This window comes from Pholis gunnellus (genome assembly GCF_910591455.1).
Source record: "Pholis gunnellus genome assembly, chromosome: 8".
Taxonomy (NCBI): domain Eukaryota; kingdom Metazoa; phylum Chordata; class Actinopteri; order Perciformes; family Pholidae; genus Pholis; species Pholis gunnellus.
The window spans coordinates 25,564,605-25,588,184 of record NC_136534.1 but is presented as its reverse complement, the minus strand read 5'-3'; the positions used below and the strand labels follow the sequence as shown (position 1 = coordinate 25,588,184).

General features: G+C 41.7%; 1 protein-coding gene across 4 annotated transcripts in view; it reads left to right on the top strand.

Moving 5' to 3' along the window:
• atg5 (ATG5 autophagy related 5 homolog) overlaps positions 1-16,278 on the top strand; it is a 29,276-nt gene extending 12,998 nt beyond the window's left edge. For 3 of the 4 annotated variants that reach the window (XM_079165208.1, XM_079165209.1, XM_079165210.1), the window contains exons 7-8: positions 2,893-3,010; positions 14,762-16,278. In XM_079165208.1, the coding sequence (XP_079021334.1) occupies positions 2,893-3,010; positions 14,762-14,898 (255 nt within the window). In that variant the 3' untranslated portion in view covers positions 14,899-16,278. Of the gene's footprint in view, positions 1-2,892; positions 3,011-12,410; positions 12,532-14,761 lie in introns of those variants that run through there. The other variant, XM_079165211.1, reaches the window with a different exon arrangement.
• The last annotated feature ends 7,302 nt before the right edge of the window (positions 16,279-23,580 follow it).

The following is a 23,580-nucleotide window of genomic DNA, read 5'->3' as shown; positions in this document are numbered from 1 at the left end:
TTAACACCTCTTCAGTCAAAGAAACACCCAATTAGTGAGATTAGCTGGTGTTTAAAATGTGCATGCTCCTGAGTCACTATGGTGCGTAGATGTACTGAATTAAGGCGCTTGGTTAACTGAATAGCATTATAAAATCACCGCATGACGGCAGCTCCTGGTCGGCGTCCAGCGGCCGGCGCCTCGCCTCCCGTCCCGAGGACGCGGGTCAGCCGGTAACCTGAACCACTGAATCCTTAACTCTGCTCTGAAGTCACAGTGAGACTCTTGACATGAACAAAGAACATCGCTGCTGACATATCAGAATCAGGTTCATGACCGGGATTTACAGGAGGCTACAGTACAATGACTAATAATGAATAATCAATTAATTAATGTAAGCAGTTCGATAGATATTATTTGTATCATAGGCTTTGTGTAATGTTTACAAATTTACAAATTTATAAATTTACACAGATTTTGAAGTTACGACTCGGTGACAGTAACTGGCTTCTACCGATGGATTATGGGAGCAGGGTTGCACAAAGGAAAATGCAATGATTTATGTCGTGATTTAAACAGCTCAGAAGAGTTTTTTTTATTCGTGTGCACCAAAAGAAATCTTCGATTTTAACGGCCTGAAAATGAATTCCAAATGTTCCACCAACCTGGAGTTTATTATCTACAGTATGTGAGATAATGTGATCAAAAGAGTATTTACCGTTTTAGTATCATCACAAATGGCATCTCATCAAACCGATTCTGAACATTTGTGCAAAGTGTCTGTTTTTGGATAAAACTGCCTCAAAGGGCATACCGATGTAAGCGACACACGCCGCCGCCTGTCCTTAAAAACTCTTGAGTCAAAGTCCATTACCGGCTCTGGACGGAGTTTACTAGATTTCTTGTCTGCCGTCTGGCGGTAATTTCCCACCGTGCTTCCCGCACCTCTCACACATGGAATTTGTTTTGGCTGCAGGGTCGCAGATCAGAGCCGAAACAGTCATGAGGATGATTGCCGCGTACGTCACTTCTTGTTTAGCCGTCCCGCCGTGACTTAGACAGTTTACATTTTGAGGCATTTAGCGGTCCGCTCTCACCCCGCGGTGATTTGCACTGTGGTCAGCAGTAGGACACGCTTTGGTTCCTAGATCATTACCGTGATAAGTAAGTAATCGCGAGGAGGTCACAGGTCAGGACTACATCATCATGACAGCCTCTGACTGGAGAAGGATCACATACAGTGTGTGGGGGGGGGGGGGGGGACTTTTTAGGCTTACTGTCACTTTTGGAGCAGCAGAAAGGCATTCTAATTAAAAGCATGCACTCTGCTGAAGTGTCCTCGAGCAAAACACTGTGTTTTGTTTGTGGAGCGGTGAAGGAGAGAAGAGGGTTTCTCTTAAAGGTCACGTTTAATAGTTTAATAACTATTCTCTTGATCTACGACGGCGTATTAGGGCTGTAGTAGATCAAATAACTGTACGGTGGATGGCGGTAATTCTTAGAGATTAAAATGAGAAAAGAGAAGAAAACTGGGCATTTTTTAGATTAAAGTGGTAAATTTAGAAGAAATACTCATTGGTCATGGCAACCCAAAGATCTATTTCCCTCACAATCTAGTGTATCATCTTTTTAATTTATAACCCAGGTGACATGTTTTATACTTCTTGTGGATATAATCTGATTAATCTCATTTCCATATATGTATTTTATTTATCCGTTGTCAACACCTTATTTTGAAAACGTGATTTGCAGTCACATAAATTTAATATATGAGTGAACTACAATCTTAGTAGCTTCAAACACGGCAAAGTGAAGCGAAAAAACACTATTCTTAAGAGTTTCTTTCTTGTAAATATGTGACTTTATAATCTCAGGGAACAGACATGTTTTTTGCCTTAAATGTGTGAGACTTCTCTCGTAAATGTCCGCCTTTAATCTCAACCCTCCCCCCGCTGCGTCTTTTTTATTTATTCATTGACCTGCAATGGTCCTAATGTGCCATCGCACTTCATCTGAGAACCTCGAGGACCGCCAGCGGTTAGTCTGTGTAGGAGCTGACTTCTCCAGCTGAGTACATACTTAAGCAGCGGTTAATGACTTCCAGACCGTTCCTGATCAGTAAAACATGTCAGCGTCGCATGTAACATCTGTCGAAATGTTGCCGGTTGCTAAACATCGCATTCTGAGCAGGCGGGCTCATCAAAAGCTCCACATTCCCAGCTCAGCCGAGCAGACGGTTCATGCACAGCCTTTGCGTGCATCGCTATCTGAACTCTGCTCGTCCCCTTAAAAACTTCCCCTTCACATGAAACGCGTCCCATTTACCGGATATTTTTGCGTGCTTTCATTTCCAGCAGTTCCTTGAATTGATGTCTCATGCCTAATGAGGAAATAACTCAAATCCCAAATCACCATGACGGATGGAAATTCGATGGATCAGTAAATCATCCTCGAAGTTTGAGCGTCTTCAGCGTCCGCACTGTGACGTGTTTCCAAGTGGAATGGAACGTTTGAGCGGTGTTCAGTTAAAAGAAGGTTTTTAAATCAAATCTTTTGCATTTGATTGGACCGCTAAAAAGTGGGCGGGCTTAGAATCGAGTGCGACTGTGGGTGAAAACACACCTCAATGTCGCTAAAAGTTGCAGATTGATTTGATTGATGATGGATGTTGTGATGTTATTGGTCGGTACCAGCTTACATGAGCACGCGTTGTATTTTGTTTTACAGAAGGATTTGATTTTGATATAAAGAACGTTTTTTTTGCATAAAAGGTGCATAATAGGAAGTGATCTAAAAGGGTTAAAAGGGCATTTTTCATTTAATCTCGACCGTCTTTGGACATCTTGCTACGCTGGATGTTTGTACACCTGTGTCGCCGTGCTCGTTAACCTGCCGCGCTCTAATTCATTACAGACGACGAGCGACAGGCCGTTCATCCAGAAGCTGTTTCGCCCCGTTTCACCTGAAGGCAGCGTGCACACACTTTGCGACCTGCTGAAAGAGATGTACCCAGTGGCTTTACCAACCGACGGTAAGTCTGCACACACACACACACACACACACACACACACACACACACACACACACACACACACACACGCACACAGTTATGAGGAAGGTGAAAGTGCTGCATCACTCAACAAATCTTAAGTAATATATCCTCCTTTTATCACAGTTTATAATAATATTTATGTCATCAAGAATAAAACTACCAAACTATCTCTGACACACGTCTTCCAGTGGGGGGCGAACAGTAAGTAGTACAGTAGCAGCAAGAAAGTGAAAGTGAGGAAGATGAAGAGGAAAACGGCATATTTGATGTCAAGTCTGAGCGCTCCAACAGGAAGCTGGAGTAGCTGAGTCTGAACAGACAGACGGAGAACGTTTAGTTCGGTTTCTGGGGTCGTTTCCAGGATCAGGTCCACTTCAGGTCGAGTCAAAACCAGAACCACAATTATGTCGCCCTCAGATTTAAAGACGAGCAACAGGCGGTGCGAGGTGTTAGTCGATCTGCGAATTCATTTTTAACTATTGCTGTTACTAAAGTATAATAAACTAAACGGGGGATGAGCGTAAATAAATCTGTCCCGATTTTGAGATATTCAAGATTTTAGCTGACAGTTCAACACAACACTATGGATTTTACTGGATTCTACTTTTGATTATTTATTTGTTTATGTACATTATAAACAAAAAAAAACAAACAACACAAATGTTTTAAAAAGTGAGAGGAGATCAGGAATCTGTAGACTTATGTGGCCAATCAACCCGCAATTAAAAACCATATAAATGTACATAAATGGATGAAGAGTAAATACTCATAAATGCAAACAAAACAAAATTAACATATCAGTGGAGCAACAAGCAACTAACAATATTCATTTATTAAAAATATAAGTAACCTCTTTACTTAAATTTCACTAAACTTTTTACAAAATGAACCAAAACACTGTCAATGAGGAAGATCTTCGATAATAAAGAGAATAAATATGAAAAATAAGGGGATAACCCTCTAAACTAAAAAGAAATGTGGTTTGAACACTATTACTAAGCTTGTTTACAAGATATTTAGTGCTGATCTATAGATGATCTAAATAGATATACAGTATATTTATGTATATATACTGTGTGTTATCCATGTCAGCCTGCTTGTAAACAGGAGGTCAAACCTTTAAACATACATATAGACAGCAGCTTTAACATATAAGCCCTGTGTGCACTCGTGGCACACAGTTGAGTTGCAGCTGTGGTGATAATGAAAGAAGAAGAGAGAGAGAGAGAGAGAGCGAGAGAGAGAGACGCAGTCTAAACAGACAGTGTCTGCAGAGGAGGAGAGAGGAAGTAGATAAGGAGACAATAGTGTGTTAGGACAGAGGACCCGCAGGAGACTCACCTGCACGGAGGAGACTGAACCATTAACACCTCCTCCTCCTCCTCCTCCTCCTCGTCTGTCTCTCTGTCTCACATTCACTCTCAGTCTGTCACCAACAATGATGCACTAACGAGAAATGTCCCCGTTGAATAAACCTCTCAAAGAGGAAGCAAATTGTTTTTAAAAAGATTAAAGATCATTTTTTGTTTAATTGTGTTAAACCCACAGACTGTATATAAGAAGTGGACGTAGTCATCGTGACGTTCAAGTCTTCTTCAATACAGCTTGATGTTCATTTAGTAAATGATGGTCCATTTAGAGTCAAACAGACCATAAAGCAGGGGATGCTTTAGGGGCGAGGCTACACGGTGATTGACAGGTCTCTACCAGAGACGTACACGGCGTCTCTACGTCACTCCTCCTCAGTCCAGATGTGGCCACTTCCTGTTCACTGGTTGCAAAAAGGCCAAGATGGTCAAACCCGAGGCTTCCAAACGACTACGTCCACTTCTTATAAACAGTCTATGAGAATGAGACCAGTACGACCACAACATACTCACGATAAAAACACATTTAGACTGAGACGGAATCAATTAAAGTCTAAATAATAACAGTCAATCCACAAGTAAAATCAAAGATGATATAAAAGTGATTTTTTTTCTTTCCCCCGGGTCATGTCGGGACTTCTATTGCAGTGAATGCCCGTAGGCGATGAGTAATATCCTGTTTTTAAAACAAATCCAGTTTTCATCGGATGAGTTTGCGGCTGCAGGCGAGCGGCTTTTTCTCGCTCTCCTGATTTGTCGTTGCCCTGTGGCTCGGTCCTGTTTGCACACGTTAAAGTCAAAGACATCAACGAACCAGCGACTCTGCATCCGACTGTTGCGTCACCTCACGTCGCCTTAGTGTTTGCCAACAAAAAGTTGCTTTTGAACACGATCAGCAGGTGTCGTGACGCATTCATGAACCGAAAGCAACGTGAGCCGATCGTTTTCATTCCAGACGGCCAACGATCAGATGAGTTTAAGGCTTTAGTTTAGATTCAAGTCGTTTGCTTGCGATCCACACTTGCTTATATCTTCTATATCTCCGATTCAACATGCTCGATCGTCCGAAACGCCGCCGGCATTGGTGCTGGACACGCTGCAAAAAGTAGAGCCACGGACGCCTCGCCGACGGCCCCCGACATTGGCCGAGCAGTCGGACCAAAAGACAGAACGCTCCGAAGTACCGATGCTTTTGCACGCTCAAAATCAAATCAAAAGGTCACGTCAGCTGTAAGTTATTTGCCCAAAAGGCTCCGAAGCGCCACTCTATAAGATTGCTCAAGAGAATGGTGTGTTTCTGCAGTTCAACAAAGCCAACGGAGTGAGACGATGTGGAGTGAACGCTGCTGTAGTGGTATTTAGAGGCGTGAAACTTTGTCTTTGTCATGGGTTTAGTTGGTGCCAAGTACATCTCTTTGTTTTTGTCTTCAGTTGAGAATGAATTACAGCCGTTAGACGAGAGCTCTGAACAATAACAGCTGCCGAGACACTCGGGATGCTTGTGGAGGACTTTCTCTGGACGGTTCTTCTGACACTAATCCACTTCAACCCCAGTCGTTAGAAATTCATCTAATTTGTGTGTTTTGGGGCTTAAAGATTGTGTGTAGACAGAGATATCCTCTTCCTCTTCTCCTGTTCCTTTCTTTCTCTACAGTTCCCCTCTTTGATCCTCCGTCTGTCTCTCAGGTGTAGTCTTCGACGTCTTCTGTCGACGTCTTTCATGTTCTTTGACGGTTTAAAGCTTTTCCTCAGTGGAGTCTGCCCGCCTGGCTGATCAAGGTGAAAGTGGCCCTTTTGTCTCCCGTCGTTTGTTTGGTTTCCACCTCTTCCTTCGGCTGGTAGATGAGTCGGATGATAGCCGGAGATTATGGCGGCGTGTTTGGATTAGAGAGACCAGGACGTGTGTTCAGTGGGGGGGGGGGGGGGGGGTTGCTGCTGCTCGTCGTATTGTTCGAGAGTTCAGAGGAGTTTTTCCTCTTTTCTGCCGGGACCCTAAGATATAACAAAAAAAAAAGAAGATCTGGGGTGCTCCACTTCTCTGATCTTTCAAACATCAGCTCATGTTTTTCATACAATCCCCTCGTCTTGTTATGTCTGGGAGAAGATTGGTGTTGACCCCCTTTGGGACCCAGGAAACCTCACCACAGCAAGCAAATAGGGGCGGCTTGAATTAGGGGGGAGGGGGGGGGGGAGAAAGAGGGAGATTCCCAAATCATTCTCGAGCAGCGGCCGGAAAAAAAACTCTGCGAGGCGGGAGACAAACCCCAAAAGAACATGTTACTGTAAGCGGAGGTCAACTTTGACGTGTGTGTGTAGAGCTGCGTCATGTGAGCCGGGTGTGTTATTGAGCAAGTTTTTTTTTTTTGGGGCATAAATCACAAACCTGAAGGGCTCTGCCCACACATGATGTGTACGCACGTGTAGTGACAGACGATTCTCGTAAGCAAAGCTTTTTGTTTTGTTTTCTTCTCAGGTTTTTATCGGAGACGAGCCCGATCATGGAAAAAAACAAAAAAAACAAAAACCCACGCGATGATTATTGTCTGGGAATAATCTAGAGGAAACCCCCCACCCCATCTTCACCCACCTCCCACACACACACACACACACACACACACCACCACACCCCAACCCCTCCCACCTTGTTGAGTGACAAATCCACGCAGCGATACACTTTGAGCGTCTCACTGTGGTACATCCCACTCACTATTGGGGGCGGTCCTCCACATTCAGGCTGCGTCAGGAGCCAGTACGGCTTGTGCAGATCAAATGGGCCGGCTCACTTCAGAGACCGGGGGGGGGGGGGGGGGGGGGGGGATTCGGTTTCAGTGGCTGCTTTGATGCAGCAGATAGTGGCTTGTGTGTTTTTCATGTGCGCAGGCGTGCCGAGATGTTCACCAGACAGGGGGAATTTAGCACACGGCTCAAAAGCTCGCTGGATGCCTTGATCTGCTGTCTGATTCAAAGCAGAGATCTTTTGCTTTCTAATTCTAACCGAACAGCTTTACTGTAAGAAACACAACAGGAAGAAAAGGCTGCAAAGAGTGTTTCGGTAGAATTCAGAGAGGAAGATTTCTACTTCTTTGTACACTTCAAAATCAGTGGGAAGTTTGGAAAAAACATGTTGAAGTCCTCACTAACACTCTGATACTTTTATATATTTGTAGTTTTGGTTAATTGTGCTTTGATGAAATATTTCGTGTGAATCAAGAAACTGCAGATTTGAGGATTCTTCTATTTTGAGTTCTCGTTTGGCTGATAAACAGAAGACTTTTTGTCAAAAGGTCAAAAGGTTTTGCAGAAAGCATCGAAACATTTCAACGTTCCAGGATGTACAGACATGCAGTGTGTTTGCAGACAGTAGAAATACACCGTGAAGAAATACAAATATCAGGTCAATTAAAATATGAAGTCATTAGTTTCAGACAAAGCAAAACTGCCTTTTTAATTGTTTGGCATTTCACACATTTTGAGAGATTTCACAAAAGATTTCACAAAACCTACGTTCAGCTTCTCTCACACACAGTTAACATGTTGGACATTGATTCGGCCTCGTGCGCTGACCGTCAGTACAGGAAGTGGGTTTTTCTACATCTACAGTTGGTACTGTATCTACAGAGTCTCAGTGAGGGAAGTATTTCCCGTTTTGTTTTTTATAGTGATTATTGTATTTAGTTTTATATCTATGGGGGGAAAAAAAGAGTTTGATTGTGGATGAATTTACACAGGAGCATCAACCAAAATAGGAACGTTTGAATGCAGTTTATAACCAGTATTACAACAACTGATTATTTCTCTTTTAGAAACCAAAAATGCCAAATATTTGTTTCTTTCCATCCCTGATGTATAAGATCATAGATTACATTATTTTGGGGGTTTCTGGACTGTTGGTTGGACAAAATAATGAATTTGAAATTAAGTAATTGATTTATCAGAAGAACTCCTCAGCGAATGAGTAAATGATGAAAATAACGGCGCTTTAACAGAGATTTTTAACTCCCACATTGCCGCGTGCCAAACGGACTGACCGCCAGTCAGTCATCCAGTATTTTTGTGTTTGGCTCTGAGGAGAGTGCAGCGTTGCGGTCTTCCTTAAATAGTGGTTGGCTTTCGCTCGGCTGACAAAACATGTCGTCTTGGCCGGCGGTCGTGTACAACTCAACCACAGGGCGTGTGTGTGTGTGTGTGTGTGTGTGTGTGTGTGTGTGTGTGTGTGTGTGTGTGTGTGTGTGTGTGTGTGTGTGTGTGTGTGTGTGTGTGTGGACAAATCAGCCCATTTATATTCAAACGGTGGCGGCTGATTTGCCAAGCAAGTTAATAATAATGTGATTGTGGTCGTGAGGAAGTGGCTCCCTGTCTGGTCCCATTTGTCATTTTAACATCTTTAACATTATACTTGTGTGTAATAATCTGATTCAAACCCAGTTCAACTGCTTTTTCTTCTGGTTTAAGTACCTAATCAGAGATGTTTAACTTGGTTGAAAGTGAAATCTCAAAATGACTTTGGGCTCTTCTTTCCACTGACTGATGCTTTATAAGAAAGATGGCGCTTTACAAGCTCCGCCCGTGGTTTTGAATGGTATAAACTTCCTGTCCCTGAAAGTGGGCGTGGTCTGTTTGCCTTTTCTTTATTTTTATGATCACAACTGAGCATTTATATGACAAGCGGAACTCTAAACCGCAGTCGTGACATTTCAACCGTGACGGAACACACTTTGACAACACAAGAAAATGTTTGGTTGAAAAAAAACAGGATATAAACAATCTCAGGATTTATTGCTCCAAACAATAAACTTGTGTATTTAACACGCAGTCATTTCATGCTCGGCAACCCGATACTGGAAATATTTACCCAAAACTGATCTCTCCCAGATATCGATGTTGTGTTCACTGTCTGTTGCTGTTAATGAATCACAGGACTGAGCGTTAGTCAAACTGGGAAAACACCTCTGTTCAGTTCTACTCCTGAGTAACATCCCTCACTGTGATACATCTGCTGATGGTTGTCCTACCTGTGCTGGTGCGGGCCTAAAGGGGAACCACGTTGTCCTTTTAAGGGCGTACAACAAGAAGTTACTGTTCCCATTTTTGTAATCGTCTGTTAACGGTGGATTTACCCCGAGAACGAGCGTTCCCCGTGCTCGCAACATGTTAAAGGGTAGTATGTATATTTCCATGAACTTGGGGACTTCCAAAAGACGGATTAATGTGATAAATGCTCTAATGCCATCAATCGACAGACCAGCCTTTTATTTAGGTTGAGTAGTACTTTTTACAACAAGAAGTACAATATTGTTGATCAGTTTTTAGAGAGTTTAAAAAAGCCGATTGCACCCCCCAGAGTTCAGTGTCTTCGGACTCATTTCTGTTGTCTTTTGTTGCCTTCAAGTCACGTCAGAAACGTCGGAATTAAGTGTATCACATATGTATCCGCTGACAAAGTGGTTTATTTAAGGTAGAATGTGAGGGAGTCGAATGTTAGCATTTCTGGGGATTTATTAGCAGAAACTATGTTTTCATTCGTGTTTAATCTGGTGAAACTAAGAATCGTTGTGTTTTCAAGACCGACTCGTTTTTCTGTTACCCTGAAGGCTTCTTTCGTGAAACTGCAGTAACGTGAGCAGCGGCGTGCAAAACCGAGGCACCGCCAGCTGCCTTCAGTTGCTGCTAAAGTCGTGTTATTATGGGATGGATGGCCTCTGAGCGAGGCGACCGTGTCTGTGTAAAGGAAGGAGTGAGCGGAGTATTCAGCCGGCTGCAATCTGCAACCTCCCCACTAGGTGACACCAAATCCTGCACACTGTCCCTTTAACGTCACCGGAGCAACTCTTAAGTTTCCATCTGATAACACAAGAAAAATACCTTCTGCGTGCCTCGCTTTTGTGAAAAAAACAAAAACAAATATGTTTCTCTTCTGTCTCAAATTTCCAGCTTAACAAGTCTCAGCTGTTTGTGGTCATTGCGGGAATTCACACCGACGGTGACGAGCAAAATACGATAAATCACAACCCAGACGGACCTTATCTGTCACAGTTATTCTCTCTTTGTGCATTTTTCTCATGAGACTGAACATGTGTGTGGCTAATGTGATGATTAATACATATTTGAGTGTGTGTGTGTGTGTGTGCGTGTGTGTGTGTGAGTGTGTGTGTTTAGGGGGGCGTGGCTCGTTGTGAATTTCCCCCATGTCTCATAATGAGACGGTAAGAATACACCTACTCCGCCCACATCTGCCTGTCTATTGCCAGGCAACTACAGGGCTAAAGGTTAGAGATGGGTAAGAAACACCACCCAGAGATGGTGTGTGTGTGTGTGTGGGTGGGGGTGTGTGTGTGTGTGAGAACCAGAGAAAGTGTGTTCTCATTATTGCTGTCAAACGTAGAGGATCACACCTTTTACTTTCTGTGCGTCTGAACATTTTCTCAAAGTTTTTGCACAAGTTGACCTCGTCGTTATTCGGTTTATTTATTAAACGTGTCGCCTGTTACACTTTCTAAAGCAGCTTTACGTTCATCTTCTGACAAAACAATAAGCAAAATACAATTTAAAGAAAATATAATATCACATATTTAAGTGGTGCAGCAAAGCGCAAGTAATTAAATAAATTGTAGTTGTAGATAAACAGTCAAACGAATGAAGGTTCATTATTTTGATTAATTTTAATGAGACATATTGATTTAAACATCTGATTTGTTTTCTCTATATTCACATTAAATACAAAAAAAACAGTTTAAACTCCTTTGAGTCCACTTCAGCTTCAGTTTAAATTCAACAGTTTAAATTCAACAGTTTAAATTCAACTTTTTAAATGAAAGTCCTGCTCCACCTAAACTGAAAACCATGCCTCTCCTTTGACGGCCTTTCCTACTACTTATAATAATAACTTTTATTTATACAGCATCTTTAAAAACAGAGTTTACAAAGTGCTTTGACAAATGAAGCAAAGCAATAAAACACAAAGCTCAACGGTGAGGCTAGAGACAGAGATAAACCCTAAAAACACAAATCGGTACGATAAGCGCAAACTAATAAAATACAAATATAATAATAATAAAATATATAAAATTTAAATTACAATTATAAAAGAAAGCAGTAAAAAGACATCACATGAATAGAGAATCCCTTCTTAAGACTCTTCTTTACACTTCTGCTGCTCATAAACTCTTTAAAATCGTTTAAACATCAGAATCAGAAACGGTTTTATTGCCGAGTTCATTTAAACAAACGAGGAATCAGGCTGGTTGATTGGTGCGTGACAGCTAACGCTGTGCAGTAGTAAAAGACATAATTAAAATATACAGTAGAATGTGATAAACAAATTATTAAACATTACGAGTACGTTAAAATAAGCCTGTTATTACAGTTTCTAATCGGCCTTTACTGGACCTCAGATGTCCTCACAAGGCTGCAAAACACATAAAATAAACCCGACGCCCTTCTGTGAAGAGGAAGCGGCATCAGCACAGCGATAGCTCGATCGCTGTGTGGCTCGGTGGTTTCAGGGCAGAGAGCCAACGGTGCAAACAAGTGCTCCACCTCTTTAAACCGAATAAACGTAGCCGGGTGAATTAATCACAGCATTAGCACTAAAATATACATTTCACACATTCTTTTATATTTGTTTTATGAACGGATTTTCTGCTCTCTTTGCCTGCAGCTTGCTGTCGTGACCTTAAATATCACCAGAGCTGATAAAAAATCTCTGAAACCAAGACACTCTTTCACCTTCTGCTTCCACATCCACAGCCTGCTTTCACCAAACATCACTTATATATATATATATATATATATATATATATTATAGCTGGTGAATCAGTTTTCCTTCTTCATCCTCCTGCAGAAACTCATCTTTTAGCTTCACATGATCCACCTCTGTCTCCGTACATTCAAATATATATTTAGCTCTTAGATAATACACTTTCTGGTTTATATATATATATACATATATATATATATATATATATATATATATATATATATATATATATAAATATTTGTGTTAATTCCCACAGCCACCAGCGGAGGCAGCCCGCCTCGTACACACACCTCTGGCCTAAATGTGCACATCTGTAAAGACCTCTGCTGAGCACGTTTCCTGACATTACTTTGGTGCACGTTGCTGTTGTTCCAGCCAGTCAGCAGGTGTCGGGTGGAGTCGCTTCTCAGACCGACGGTTAGCGCTCTGCCTCAACCGTCCTCCTGATATTACGTGGAGCTAAAATGTCATGTACCCCCGCCAGTGACTGAGCACGACCTCTCTCTCTCTGTGTGTGTGTGTGTGTGTGTGTGTGTGTGTGTGTGTGTGTGTGTGTGTGTGTGTGTGTGTGTGTGTGTGTGTGTGTGTGTGTGTGTGTGTGTGTGTGTGTGCGTGTGTGCGTGTGCGTAGGTGTGAGGTCAAGAGTGATAGACGGGAAGAGGCCCATCACTGTCTGTTTCTTCTCACGCACACACAGAACATCTCGAATAAAACTAAAATAAAAGCAAATATTATATATAAAATCAAAACACACACACACACACACATATATATATATGTGTATATATATATATATATATATATATATATATATATATATATATATATATATATATATATATATATATATATATATATATATATATATGTAAAAACAAAAACAATGATTTGTTCCACCCTGGAGACAGCTGAATTAGCTGTTTTCTTCTTTAGTTTAATGTAGTTTCTGTTTTACAGTCGAGCAAAAACATTCGTCACCATCCGGCCCGTTTCACTGCAGAGCTGCACAAATATTTGTGTTGAAACATGAATCACTCTGGAGGTGAGATGAAACTCTTATTTTGTCAGGTGAACTGTTTTCATCGGATCCGTTGTGTTTAAACTTGCATTAGCTGAGTTCAGCTGCAAGACTTTCATCAACAAAGAAAATGAGAATAAAACAAAAAAATATGGATATTTTAGGTCACGTAAGTTGCTGTAAATTAACATCTAAAGCTCAATAATACAATATATATTATATAAATAAATAACTTATATATATATATATATAATAACTTGTATGTTTTTAAATGTTTCTGGTCTCAAACACCAACTAACTATTTAAATAAAGATGTAAAAGCAGATAAATACATTTTTTATAGAATTTAAAAACACGCTAAACTAAAATCAGGGTGTCTCCACATCCTGGAAAAGTTGTAAAAAATCATCACTTTAATTCAAAGCCTTGATTCTGATTATAGGTTAAAAATGTCAAAGGTCTTAAATATGTTGTTAACATTAAAAACGTTTGGTTTATTCTGCTGTGTTTGGGGCGTTCTTATGCAGCAGCTCCTCTGCTGGATTCAAACCAGTGACGGTACATGGAATTTAAATTAGCATTAAAAGATTATATCAAATATTATAGCAGCTTTTTACAAAGTTTTTAGGAGCTGCGAGAGAAAAAACATAGATCCTACATTTCCCATAATGCAACGTGTCTTTCATTTGTCTCTTCCTGTTCACGCTCCTCGGTGTCCTGAATATAAATAATATATCTCAAACGTGCAGAGTCACTAAACCCTCAGGCTCTCTGCTAATCACCACGACTCCAGAGGGTCCAGAAGGTGGAGAAAGTCGCTGCACTCACGGATGATTTTCAGTCGTGGCCTCTCGGTGGTGGGCGGGGTCAGTAAACAGGAGACCATCTAAGGAGACACACACACACACACACACACACACACACACTCAACCTGAAACTACAAACTGTCAGAGTGAAAGTTAATAATTCGATTCCAACGACGACAACAATCAACTGTCACTCTGATGTTAACTGAACCCTCACATTCACTCTGATACTCTCTCTCTCTCTCTCTCCATCTCTCTCTCTATCTCTATGTATCCCTCTCTGTCTCTCTCTCCATCCTCTCTCTCTCACGCTCTCTCTCGCTCTCTCTCTCTCCATCGTCTCTCTGTCTCTCTCTCTCTCTCTCACCACAGCAGTGGTATTACTGTAGTCTCTGATGTGGTCTCTCTCACCTCATGTAACCATCTCTTTTCCTCTTTGCTCTCTTCGTCTTTGTCTTTTTTATATTATCTCTCTCTTCTGTCTTTTCCTTCCTCATGTTCCTCTTCTCTCCTTCTTTCCTTTCCTCCTTTCCTCTCCTTCCCTCTGCTGTTTCCTCCTCTTCTCTCAATAATTCATTACTTCACTTCATTTTCTCTCCTCTCCGTTTTCTTCTTATTTTGTGATTTTTTACAGTGTGTAATACTTTTGAACGCATACTTTACGTTGTAAGTTACAAAGTGCTTCAAAGTACATGTGGGAAACATTTAAAATGTTCACAAATATAATGTGTGTCCCTCCTCTTCCTCCTCCTCCTCTTCCTCCTCCTCTCTCTCTCCGTCCAGGTGAGCCGAAGCGCTACCAGGTGGTGATCCACGGCATCGAGCCGCTGCTGGAGACGCCGGTGCAGTGGCTCAGCGAACACCTCAGCCACCCCGACAACTTCCTGCACATCTGCGTCATCCCCGTCCCGTCCGACTGAGGCCCCGCCCACCACGCCCCGCCCACCACGCCCCGCTGTCACCGCCATAACCGACCGGAAACCGGGTTAACTCCGGCGCTAAACGGCGGGGAAAAAAAAACTAAACTCTGAACTAACGGACTCTCTAACGAGAAGGATGAAGACGAACAAAGGATGTGAGGGAGGTATCTTAACAAACCTCCCTTTTCCATCTATTTATATTTGTACTCCTCCTAGCTTCACCTCCACTGCTCCTCCTTTCCCCTCTGAAAGCTACTCTATAGGACGCACGGATGAACTCCCACAAGGAAAGAGGACGTCTCCTTCCTCCTCTCCGATCAAACACCTCCATGGGAGAGGAGAGGAGGCTTTCCCCCAACATCCTGTCACACATCTCCCTCCTCGTCCGGTCCCAGATAAAGACTGTCCCGTCGATTGTTCGGGATTTTTAAGGGAGAGGCGTATCCTGCTGAAGTTGCCTTAGTTACCACGTTCATTTTCATCCATCCTGCAAAAAAAAACAAAAAAAAGTTACATCACAGCCTGCGAACGTTTTCTTTACTCTTTACAGATGATTTCCTGTTGATGAGCTGGAGTAAGAAGCTGTTTGGTGCCACTGTTGAGATGAGATATCCAGAGTTTTTATGTTATTATTTGATGTGGTACTGTTCCTGAATTAACATTAAACTGCAGCCGATTTAGTTTTCTTTCATTTTTCATTTCTGTCTTAAACGTATGTTCAGAGTTGAAATACGCTAAAATGTTCCTTTAATAGCTTAAAGAAATGGATGAAGTAAAGACGACGCGTCGCTCTTTGTCACTGGATATTTTGAGAGTGAACCAGCTATTTTTATGAGACTAAAACAAAAAGGGGGAGGGGGGGAGAAAAACCCCAAATAATAATAAAGTCCACACATGTTTTCAATAGCAGGTGTTGATTTCTCACCATCAAGACAACACCGTTTAGCTGTTTTACTGTCTGTTTCTGTCGGGTTTGGCTCGAGCCTCTTTGTCTGCAGCCGGAGTTAAAATGAGCGTCTGGTTCTGATTTGTTTTAAGAACTCGGCTCAGATGACGAGACGGCGGCGTGATCAGCGTCGACTCTCCGGGCTGCCGTTTGTCCTACGGATGCTTTCACCGTCGAAGTTCCGTCTGTGGACAGAAACAAAACGGGCAAAAGCATCGATGACTTTTTGCAGGAAATTGACATCGTCATGAATCAATCATCGTTGTGTTTTTTGTTTTTTTGATACATCTGTTCATCCTGAAATAACATGAGGCTCAATGCATCAACTGGCACTGTTATCAAGAACGAGTTCAAATAAAAGTTGATTTAATTGGATTGTTGACTGTGAAGACAAACTGCACATTATGTACTGAAACACCGCTCAGAATAAAAGGTCCGCTCAGCAGAACGCTCCCAAATCTCATGACATGGTTTTATTCTTTACATTCCAGGTGAAGCATCAGCTCAACGGTCACCTTCACTTTACAGCAAGGTGAGGACGAAAATGAGTTTAAAGTTCATTAAAGCTGGGTTTCATTTAAAGTCTGAGTTTTAGTACCGATACCAAAACAATACTTCTTCTATATCTTAGTTTGTAGGGTCCTCTCTTAAATTTAGCAAATAATGAGCCGCTCGCTGTACATTATCCCACTTATTACCCACTTACTAAAGAAATCAATAACTTGACAGTAAATATAGATAAAAAAATATTTTATTTATTTAAACATTGTTTTATTTTTATTTATTTTAAAAATATTTCATTTATTTAAACATTATTTTATCAATTAAAGAAATATTTTAATGATTTAAAAATATATGTATTTATTTTAAAAATATTTTATTCATTTTAAAAATATTGCATTTATTGAAATATATTTCATTTATTTAAAGATTATTTTATTTATTAAAAAAATATTTGTATTTATATAAAGATTATTTTAATGATTTAAAAAAAATATTTTGTAATTATTTTGATTTAACGATTTCTTTATTGATTAAAAAATATTGATTTAAATAATATTTTTTATTTAAAGAAGTGGTTTAAAAATGATTATTGATGATGATTTATTGATTTACAAATTATTTAAATGCTTCCTCTAAAATGCATCCTATACGTCCTCTCGCTGTGTACGAGTATTCAACCCCTTCAGGGCGATTCAAGACCTGCTCACCTGGTTCCGTTCCCTATAATAACTTGCAACTGTACATTATCTCCCACATATATAACTTGTACTGCGGTCGTGATTAGCCGGCTGGTGAAAGTGTCTTTATTTGGGGGGGATATGAACCAGCAGACGAGACAAAGTCGGCGCTCTCCCCCTCCGGTGTTTTACCGTCTCTTCTCTTCATCTCATAAAGAACTTCTCACTCTTGCGTGTTTTACTGCTGACACTCGCCCTGCCTCTCTCTCTCTTCATCTCTCCTGGTTAATTATCTGTTGGCATTCCACCCGCTGCTAATGAGACCACTAAACTGTGCTGTCAGACAGGCCTCAGGCCCTGTGTGTGTGTGTGTGTGTGTGTGTGTGTGTGTGTACACACACGAGTCTGTTTGTCTTGAAGTGAGCTGTTTTCGCGGAATCAAACCGTACAGTGTGAGTGTGTGTGATTTGTGTGTGTACATAATTACAGACATTGTTTATAGCCCCCCCGCAGGTGTGTGTTTGTAGAAATTCTCACACACACTCATCTCTTGTCACACTGCCAGTCTGCTAATTCAAAGTGTGTGTGTGTGTGTGTGTGTGTGTGTGAGTGATGTCACGCATCATGTCATCACGTCAGGCCCTTCCTCACCGCTGCTGCTGCCGCCGCCAAATGTGATGAAACGGCGGGTTTATGGTGTTGAGTCAAGACCGGGGGGCTCTGTGTGGGGTACGGTGTGTGTTTGTTTGTGTGTGTGTGTGTGTGTGTGTGTGTGTAGGCCTACACACTGCAGCTCTAGACGCGGTGATGAAGAGTCTGTCATCTCGCTGACACACACTCTTTTATGGGATTTCCCCCGAGCCGCCGTCCGACCCCCGCACACCGAGGAGAGAGTGAGATGCTCTGTGAGGTGTTTGGATGGAATGAGTCGGAGCTCAAATTGTTTGCAGGGATGCATTTACTTTTGTTTCTTTTTTTTTATTCCCTGAAGGTGTCTTGAGTGGAAACGTTTTGACTTGTTTTGTTGTATTTTGGTTCATCACGCTGAAAGAAAGTGTTTTTAAACTCCCTCCCTCTAACTTCCTTTTTATATAAGAGAATGTTAACAGAGCAAAGCTCTTGTTTTTTACCCCAATCACATCATCACACAAGCTGCTCAGTACAACCACATTCTGCTCCTCTGGACACTGAGCAGGGTGAGGTCACCCCAGTGGTGGTAATGAGGTTTATTCTACCTGCCTGGGGTTTGAACTCGTGACCTTTCACGTTGGGAAGTCTCAGAAACCGAAGCTTCGGGACAAAGACAAAGACAAAGACTAAAGAAAATGACTCAGCAACACGAAAATGTTAAATACTCGCCAGGAAATACTATGTCTCGGGCTTTTATTGTGAAAGGTAAGAGCAGGAAAGGAGTGGATCTGGGCCCAAACTTTGAGGCATGTTTCTGCAAAAGTCCAAGAGGGTTTATGGCCAATCGTGAGACATTTTGAGCCCTTCATGAACACTTTCTGTAAGTTCGCATTTCTGCAGACTTTGCCGGAGGGAAGTACCCACAATTCATAGCATTGCGACGTTAAACGCAGAAGTTACCAGCCGGAGACGTAAGCGCAAAAAAAGTTAAACAAAGAGGACGGCACATTAAATGTACACATTAACATGAAGGATTAACGATGGAACATATAAACATAAGAAAGCAGATATTAAGTTACACAAATTTCCTCATCATGTTTCATTTTGTTATGAAACAATTAGATTCATTTGACCTCTCACCTCGTGAGGCAAACATCCTGGAAGTCGTTCAAATCGGGAGTAAAAAATATAAAATAAACACAGACAACTGCACGGTGACGCGATGTATCGCGTCCCGTCCGTCTTTACTCTATTTCAGCCTCTCACGTCATTTAACAGGTGACGTCAGTTATTAAGTCCCTGAGGGTTCAGGGTCTGCGCGGCCTTTGTCAAGATTTAAAGGAGTAATAAAGGCCGGTGAGTTGGTTCGGTTGCTCTGAGCTCCACCCTCTCGCGGTGCCGAGCTCACAGCTTCAACACCGTTGTTTTAGTTTGTGTCCGAATAGTAATTAGTGTCGGGGAGGTTTTCGGCAACAGCTGGAGTTTGTGTCTCTGTTTCAGCTGCAAACACTGTTTGTTCCAATAATAGAACAAACTTTACCGGACATCTGATTTCCAGCAGATTCCGTGAAACACACACTTTTACCATCAGCCCAGACCACAAACTATGGCCTCCAGCCCGGCTCAGTCCCCTACTGTCCTCCCTCATTCTCTCTCTCTCTCACACTCCTTCTTCTTCTTCTTCTTCTTCTTCTTCTTCTTCTGCGGCTTTTTTAAGCGTCTCCGCTGGGCTGGGCATCAGACAGCAGAGCAGAGATCAAGAAGACCAACAGATGAGAGTGATTAGTGATGAAGAGGAAGTCATGAGTGTGTGTACCCCCTCACCCTCTGAAACTGCACACACAGACACACACACACACACACACACACATACACACACACAACACACACATACAGATAACACAACGCAGACGGAGACGGAGGAGGAACAAGACGACACACTGTACGTGTTCCTGCTGCTGGAGCATCTTAAATGTGAGCGCGATGATAGAAACTGTAGTGACGGGAGATGAAAACCAGAACAAATGGATGTTATTGGCTTTAACATCTTCTTCTAGACATGCTTGTTTACAAAAGCATCTCCGGTGCGTCTACGAGTGACGTGAATAAACACAAATGATCTCGCAATCAAACACGAAAATATATATAATAGTATATTTTATTTAGTGTATAATGACCTGAAAATAAGAATTGTGTGTTTTCGTCACCTTAGAATGAGACATTTATATTTTTATATATTTATATATATAGAGCAGCTACGGTGGCCCTGAACGGACAAACCAAACACCAACTTTAAGTAGCTCAGCTTTCACTTAATCACCTTTCGGTAAAAATAGGTCATTAGTGCGCTTTGTGTACATCCAATAACTTTCTAAGGTAATTACGGCCTTAAGGTAAGAATCTCTTAGCGTTACGGTTTATATGACGATGTGCCAAACTTGGGTTAATTAGCCCGATACAGTCGAGTTGTTTTACTTTAGCCTTCACACTTTGGATGTAGAGTTATTTCCACGGAGTCCAGTGTTAGCTGACGTACTTCTTATTCCAAAGAGTGCTGCAGGAATATATTACCACTTCCTGTTTCCTCGTCTCAAAGTTAATTGTTTTTTTGGTTAGATCATTTAAATAAGGTCTGTGGTTAACACAAGCCAAAGAGATTTTAACGGGTTTTTGTTGTACGGTTTATGAAATAGGTCAGTAAATCTCCCTCTGGTGAATTTAGAAGCTCGTATGTGTCCTTAAACAGAGTGTAAAAGAGACGACTAGACGTCCTCACGAGAACACTAGTCCTCCTTCAGCCTAGTGGAGACGTGAAGTCACGTGACCGCGGTGGAGTTCCTTTATGCTAACGTTAGCTTCTTACTCTCCACTTCAAACATCATCAAAGTGGAGTCACAGTGTGAAGGTGATCTTGGTGAACAAAACTTTTCAACGTTTGTTTTGCCACAGAGATTATTTTCTGCAATAATCCAAACGTTCACAGAAGAGTCCTCCGGGCTTTTCTGTCGATGGAACCAGTGAGACACTAAACAAATACGTCGCTCCTGCAGCTCGGTGCTCCACTTGTTCCTGACGTCAGCGCCGTGAGAGAGCGAGTGTGTGTTCCATTGAATTTGTTGGTTGCTGTGCATATTTTATTTTACAACTTTGCACTCTCGACGCTGTACTTTGTCGTTGCACTCATTACGGTGAGTTTCCCCTGATACCCTCGTGCTAAAATTGACTATAAATCCACATTTTAAAGCTGATATTACAAGTTAAAAAGTCTTCCCGTCACCTGTTTCACCTCTTATGAATGTGCACTCCACCACTGTGGTTTCATTTCATCACTTCTTTTCAGTCGTCGTGTATTTGGATTTAAATTCAGTTCCAGAAAGTATTAAAAATTGTTTCTTAAATGTCCTTTTGTGAAACCTGCTGATGTTCTTGCACAAACTCACACAAACGTGAACTTTGCTCAGAACCACGTCGGGCCTTTTTAAGATTGAATGAAACATGAATCACATTCATTTAACACCAGAAGTCCTGAATCCACGTCTGGTTTGTGTGAGCGAGTGACGCAAATTCTCATCTTTGTTTGGAAATAAATTCAGATTTGTGTCATTATTTTCATCTTATTCTCAGACGTACAGATTGTAGCCGTCTCATGAAACCTGCGTTGTTTCATCATCATCATCATCATCTTACTGACCGTCTGCGGTCGGTGAGTGTTTGGTTTCCTCTCCAGCGCGGCGCTCCAGCGGCTCACGTTGAGCTGCATTCAGAGGTAACGTGGATAATGAGAGTGATTACAGTTTACCGGCAGTCCGGCCTTTTTCTTCTTCTTCTTCTTCTTCTTCTTCTTCTTCTTCTTCTTCTTCTTCTTCTTCTTCTTCTTCTTCTTCTTCCTGTCACTGCAGTGAACACCGGCCCTCTTCGTGCTGGGACTCCTTGCTTCGAGTTCCTCCTGAAGATGTTCAAATGTGTCACATTAACGTCGAATATTAAAGACAGTTTCATCTTTAAAGTCTTCATGGAACACAGAGTCACTTTGATGGCCGAACTGTCTGAGAAGACTGAATGTTAGGTGCTATTCTTTTATATTAAAAGTATATTTAACCCTCAAAATATTGAGCAAACAAATGAGCGCTGATTTTATGATCTCAAAATCAAAACTCATCTTGACGTTTTGGATCAAACTGGACTAACTTTGGTGGATAAGTGATCGTTCAGATTTGTTCAATATCACACTGAACAAAAACCCACTTGAGATTATCCCTCCATCCCATCAGTGGTCACATACGATCACACTGATTCATTATGTTCAACGGACAAATTGAAGTTTGTAAAGCTGAAGTTTCATCAAACAAACGTTGATGAAACTTCATTCTAACAGCTGATTGGTTTCTTTTCTTCCAGTAAAACCAGTAAACATTCAGCGAACCAGAAGCGTGTCTTTGTCTCTCTGTTCCTGGCAGTGTGACACACACCCACGCACACACACACACACACACACACACACACACACACACACACACACACACACACACACCCGCACACACACACACACACACCCTCCCTTCTGTGGTTCTCTCTCTTCTCTCTCAGGGGACGAAGGGATGGACGTCCATTTTTTAACGAGAGCGACGGCCTTTGAAGTTTGTAATGATTCAAAGGACACAGTTCACTCTCTCTCTCGGTTTCTCACCCCACACACACACACAGACACACACACACACACACACACAGACACAGACACACACACACAGACACACTCATATGACGCATTAAATGTCTGCCGTCTTTTTAATCTCCTCTCTTTCTTTAACGCTCTTCTTTTTCTTGTAAAAAAAGCCAAAGTGTAACAATTCTCTCTTTGTCTCCTTCTCTTCTCTCCTCTCCTCTTCACTTCTCTCCTCTTCACTTCTCTTCTCTCCTCTCCTCTTCTCTCCTCTTCTCTTCACTTTCTTCTTCCGTCTCTCAAGGAAAAAGAAAAAAGTCCCCCCATTGCTCTAAAGTCCCTAAACTCCCCAACTGTTCCTCCAGCATCACAAACACACACGAGCATCATGATCAACAGCATGAGGATGATATCCAACCTGCACGACTGTAAAGAATATATTAAAAAATGGAACTTTAAGGATGCTCGTCTCATGTTGAATTAATATGAGGAGAATCCCTTCGTTCAATAAATCAACGTACAGGTGGAAAGACTGGACGTTTGAACCTTTTCTTTTGTTTCCAGCTTTGCTTTGCAGAACGAGTCACTTGAGTCTGTTGCTGTTATGGACACTATAGAGATGCTGGGCTTTCGTTTGGTGCCGCTTTAGTGTTTGTTTTTTTGTAGACACGTATAGTTTAGAGCGAATTCTGACCAAACACGTCCGTGTTGTTTTAGTCTTTGTTTTTTTGTGTCTTTTGGACAATTTCTGCTGAAAGAAAACGAAATAAAAACTGAATTAATAATGATTTAAAGAAGATTTTCTGTCATTTGTGCTAAAAAAACCTTGAACAAAGTATGAAAAACTCAAAACCATGTAGCTCAGAAAAACAGAGACGCTCTCTCTTTCTTTTCCTGGAGCTGCTCCGTCGTTTCCAGAAACACACACACACACACACACACACACACACTAACACACAGAGAGCAACCTGTCATTAACCCTGCCGCCCTTTAATAGGCAGGTGCTGAAGAGAGCGAGACGGACCCACAGATAGAGAGAATGACAGGAGGATGTGGATGATGGGGTCTGGCGAGCTTTAACACTTTGATCTCTTCCTCGCCGTCTCACACACACACACACACACACACAAAGACTATTATTAATAAGCACCGTCTGTCCCTTTCCTGCCGTAGCCTCAGGATCAGGACATCAAGTGAGTGTGTTGCTGTATTTGTCACGAACTGAAGCTGCGTTCAGACCGACGTTAGCACTGATTGAGTCACTT